The sequence below is a fragment of the Mus caroli genome, chromosome 14 (genome assembly GCF_900094665.2).
Source record: "Mus caroli chromosome 14, CAROLI_EIJ_v1.1, whole genome shotgun sequence".
Lineage (NCBI taxonomy): Eukaryota > Metazoa > Chordata > Mammalia > Rodentia > Muridae > Mus > Mus caroli.
The window spans coordinates 66,632,936-66,637,534 of NC_034583.1; the positions used below are offsets into that span (position 1 = coordinate 66,632,936).

The 4,599-nt window shown below is 44.9% G+C and overlaps 1 protein-coding gene across 2 annotated transcripts in view; it reads right to left on the reverse strand.

Annotated features, from left to right (window-relative positions):
- Nucleotides 1-3,280, reverse strand: part of Cog3 (component of oligomeric golgi complex 3) — a 52,954-nt gene extending 49,674 nt beyond the window's left edge. For both annotated transcript variants that reach the window (XR_002379701.2, XM_021182078.2), the window contains exon 1: nt 2,996-3,280. Coding sequence is in view for 1 of the 2 variants with exons in the window: in XM_021182078.2 (XP_021037737.1) it covers nt 2,996-3,169 (174 nt within the window). In the remaining variant the exon portion in view is untranslated. The remainder of the gene's footprint in view (nt 1-2,995) is intronic.
- Nucleotides 3,281-4,599: the final 1,319 nt, after the last annotated feature.

The following is a 4,599-nucleotide window of genomic DNA, read 5'->3' on the forward strand; positions in this document are numbered from 1 at the left end:
CACGAGCTTCAGGACAGAGCAGACACAGCACCGCACAGACACGAGCACACATTTGGTTGACATGTTACAGCTTACACCAGTGGACATGCATACTAAATAGCAATTACAGTAAACAATAATTGCATACTAAATAGTGATTACAATAAACCACACAGCACTTCCTCCCCAGCCTTAACCTGCCCAGGAAAAGACAAATGTCCCTTCTTCTCAGAAGCCGCCTTTTTTGGAAAATCCTGAACTGGAAAAAGTGATGTTTAGAATCAATCTGATCAATACTTGCCCCAATTGAACCAACAGCACTTTCTCTGATTAGATAGAACATATCCTTGAGGCTGGAGTCTCACTCAGAACCTTCCAAGGCACCAAGACTTTTCTTCTTATCTTCAGTCTTAGTGACACCTATACTAGCTCAAGATTCTAATCTGTTCTTTTAAAACATTCATTGTTTGAAAGAGATCTCATGAATAATGCAATCTTGGCAAGAAGCGTGCCATGGGCCATTTATGCACAAGAGGGCCTTTACTCTTCACAACTCCCCAGGAGATAAGCCTTCATTTCATAACTAAGAAAATGGAAGCATACAGAAGTTAATTATCAGCTTGTAGGTCACAGACCTACAGGAAAAAAGTTATGGCGTAAATTACAGATAGATTTCAAAGTAAATTTTAGCCCTTCAACAAGAACTACTTAGTTAGCAGAAAAAAAGATCCTTGCTGCTATAAAAAATTTGCCTCGACTACTAAAAAATTTGCCTCGACTACAAGGAACCAGTCTACTGTAAATTCTTTTATTTAATACAATATACATAACTCCTTTTTTTTAAAAAAAAGCAACTTTTCAAGATAAGGAGTTTTTTATTAGACTTACCCATTTTATATATGAATGTTTTGCCTGCGTGTATGTATTTGCACCACATTCATGCCTAGTGCCCAGAGGTCAAGGAGAGAACTGGAGTTACAGGTATATTGTAAGCTACCAGGAAAGTGCTAGGAACTGAACGTGGATCCTCTGCAAGAGCAGTGGGTGCTTTTAACCACAGAGCCATCTCCCCAACCCCACGAGTGCTTTTTTTCTTAGAAGTGAGAAAGCTGCTTTCTAAAGACATCTTTATGATGTTCACTGACCTTTTGCTGAAGCTGAACACATCTAGATCACTAAATCATCCCAGTTTCAACAGATTATGAAATAATTCATTTTATGAAAACATGAAGCACTACAGAGAAGTCTATGGAAATATGCTAGTTAGATAAATTAAACCTGATGCACACTTTCCTCAACCATGACCTTAAAAGCATGGAACGGGGATGAATGGACTCCACGGTCATCCCGTCAGACAGAGATCACTTCAGTACCAGGAAAGGAGAGCCATGAGGACATGTGCCTCCCAGATCCCGAAAGTTGGTGCATACAGGCTCCTTCCTGCTAGTTCTGAGACCTCCCCACATTCCTGGCCTTAAGGACATCCTCTCCCCAGGACTTGCTCTGCTTTTTCTTCCAGCTACAACATGATGGGCCCAGCCTTTCCCAGGTCGACTTCACGTCTCCAGGTCAGCTCTCTTGCTAGGCTGTCTGTCACCTTCTTTACAAGGCCTGCCCTTACTTTTAGGCCTTCTCTTCACTTTTAGGCCTGCCCTTACTTTTCTTCAGCCTCATCTATTCTGGCCCCACCACCCACCCTACTTTACTTCCTATTTACGTTTCTATCCCTAATTCCTACCCCAGTGTAGGCAATGTGGCAATGCACATTAAATGACAGCGTGAACTGATGGTAAGTACAACTGCATCAATACGGAAGGACCGTGTAAACCAGTAAGATGCCTTTTACTTTCAACCCTCTCCATACTCAATAAATATGACGCCAGCTTCAATAATGGGGCACAAAAATTATAAACAGACTGGGAACGCACATAAGCCTGTTTCTGGGCTGAGGATGTAAATCTCTAGTATGGCACTTACCCAACAATGGCAAAATCCTCAGTCTAGTCCCCAGCAAAACACACACACACACACACACACCACACCCACTTATAATCCAGAACATAAAACATAGCCAGATCAAAGAACTTTCCACTTGCTCCCTCGTTTACTTAGGTCTATTTCCTGTAAGACATCCTGGAGGTGTGCTGAGAAACACACCTAAGAACACATATTTTTATGGCACAGCACACAAAGGTGCAGAGAGCGCGTCTAAACACCTCTAAAGTGTGAGGGCAGAGGTGAAGAAGCCAAATTCAATCTGCATTTGGACAGGATTACGAATCGTACAGAAATGGTTTCCAACATCAAAACTAACCACCACTGATAATAAAATAACCCAAAATTCGGCCTCGAAACTAGAAGAGCGTGTGAAACACATAAACAATCCAAAAAAAAAAAAAATAAAAAAGTACTCTGACCAGTAAAACTGCACTGAATCACAGCAACAGTAACATGCATACTGTCCCACTGGTAACTGGGGAAAACGTTGACGCTAAAACCCAAAGCGCTACTTAATAATCAAGTCAACTTGTAAAAATAACTTTTTAATTTATTGCTTTGCTGTAGGTTTAATAAATCTTATCTTCCATAACCTACACCAGGAGTTCACAGCTTGGTGTGTGATGAATGAAACTGTTTCTCGGGGCCAGTTCTGATCCCCTCTAAGTGTCCCTGTTCCCCCGGGAAAGAAGCAAGCCAGATGCCTCCGGGATGCAGTTAACACAGACTAGCTGGACAGGCTCCTGGAAGGCAGGGCTACTCTGACACGGGGACACCAGGAGCAAGAAGCCCGGAGCAAGGCTCGGGCCAACCGTCCCACGCCGCTGGGGGAGGGCTACGCCCTCGCGTGGACGGCCACGCACCCTGGCAGGGCCACCCTGGGTCGCGGGCAGTGTGAGGCTGCTGACAGCAGGGCACACACGGGCCCCTCCCGCCGAACCCGCCACGGTGGCTCAGAGGACCGGCCAGATCCCCGCACCGGGTAGAAGGCCAGGCGCAGCCCACGCCCTCGCCTCACCTCCGCCGGCACCGGCAGGTTCTCCACGGCCGCCTTGAGCTCCAGCACCGAGTCCGTCTGCTTGTCTGTCAGCGGCGCCATCGAGTCGGGTCTCCCATCCCAGAGAGACAGCTTCTCGCGGGCGTCCCGCTCGGCCACCGCCTCGGGCGGCAGCAGCAGCACCGCCTCCGCCATCCCCGCAGCCCTGGGCCCCTCCGCGGCGCAGAACCGGAGCCCGACAGGCAGAGCCGGGAACTTCCGGGAGGACCGGGGCTTCCAGCGCCGCAGCCGCGGCGGGGCGGGCCCCAGCGCCCTGACCCCGGAAACGCTTCCCCGGCGTGGGGGCGGGACCGAGGCCAGAAAGACGTGGCTTTCGACGGAGGACAAACAGTTCCGGTTGAGATGTACCTCAAGCCAGAGGGTAGGAGCCACGAATGGGCGGAAATAAGCTTGCCCCTACCGGAAGCTTCTTCAACATCAATAACTTTATTGTAATGTGTTGTTCAGGTTTGGTTTTGGTTGTTTTTTTTTTTTTTTTTTTTAACAAGTTGTAAGTCATCCAACGAATAGGAGAATTAATGAACTCCAAAGATCTTCTCTCCTGTCAGATGGGTTATGGATGCTTTCCATGTTGACATAGCAACCAAGAGCACCAAGTTTTCAAACATACAACTTCCCTGTTAGAAAACTAGTTTGTGGAAACACAAATTCAAAGACAAACATAAACATATCAGGCCTCATTAATAATATCAAAAAACGGGGGGTGGGGGGGAACCTAAATGTCCAACACTGAAGAACTGGATCAATAACTGTCTATCCAAACATGAAACTGCAAAAATTATTCTGCCATTTAAATCATGATACACAGTTGAACACCTAAACAAATTATATTAGATCAAACCTAAATAATTGAATAAATATACTTTGTAAGTATATAAATTGAATATATACTAATATAAAAAAATTTGGGCAAAAAGGTGAAAAAGAGACAACCTTCTTCCCTACCAAGAATTAAAAAAGAAAAATGTAGAAAAATGAGGAAAAGCACAAAACACTGAACAACATTCTTCAAAAAGGTCAGGGTAGAGAGATGGCTCAGGGGCTAAGGGAACTTGCTGATCTTTCAGAAGACTCCAGTTCAGTTCCCAGCCCCCCACAATATGCAGCTCATTACCACCTGAAACTTCAGTTCCAGGAGATCCAACCCCCTCTTCTGGCCTCTCTGGATACTAACATACATGTGGCACACGAAAACACACACATAAATAAATTTTTAAAATAAAAAGCCAATGTTTTTTTTTAAAGATTTATTTATTTTATGTATATGAGTATACTGTAGCTGTCTTGAGGTACACCAGAAGAAAGCATCAGATCCCATTACAGATGGTTATGACCCACTGTGTGGTTGCTGGGAATGAACTTGGGACCTCTGCAAGAGCAGTCAGTGCTCTTAACTCTGAGCCATCTCTCCAGCCCCCAAAAGCCAATTTTTAGAAGAGTATCAAAGTACTAAAAAGCAAGGAATGACCAAAGAGCTCTTACATAGTGGAGACTACTGAATAATGACTTCTCATTGCAATGTGGTATCTTGGACTGATTCCTGAAACAGAAGAAAGGATAATTGT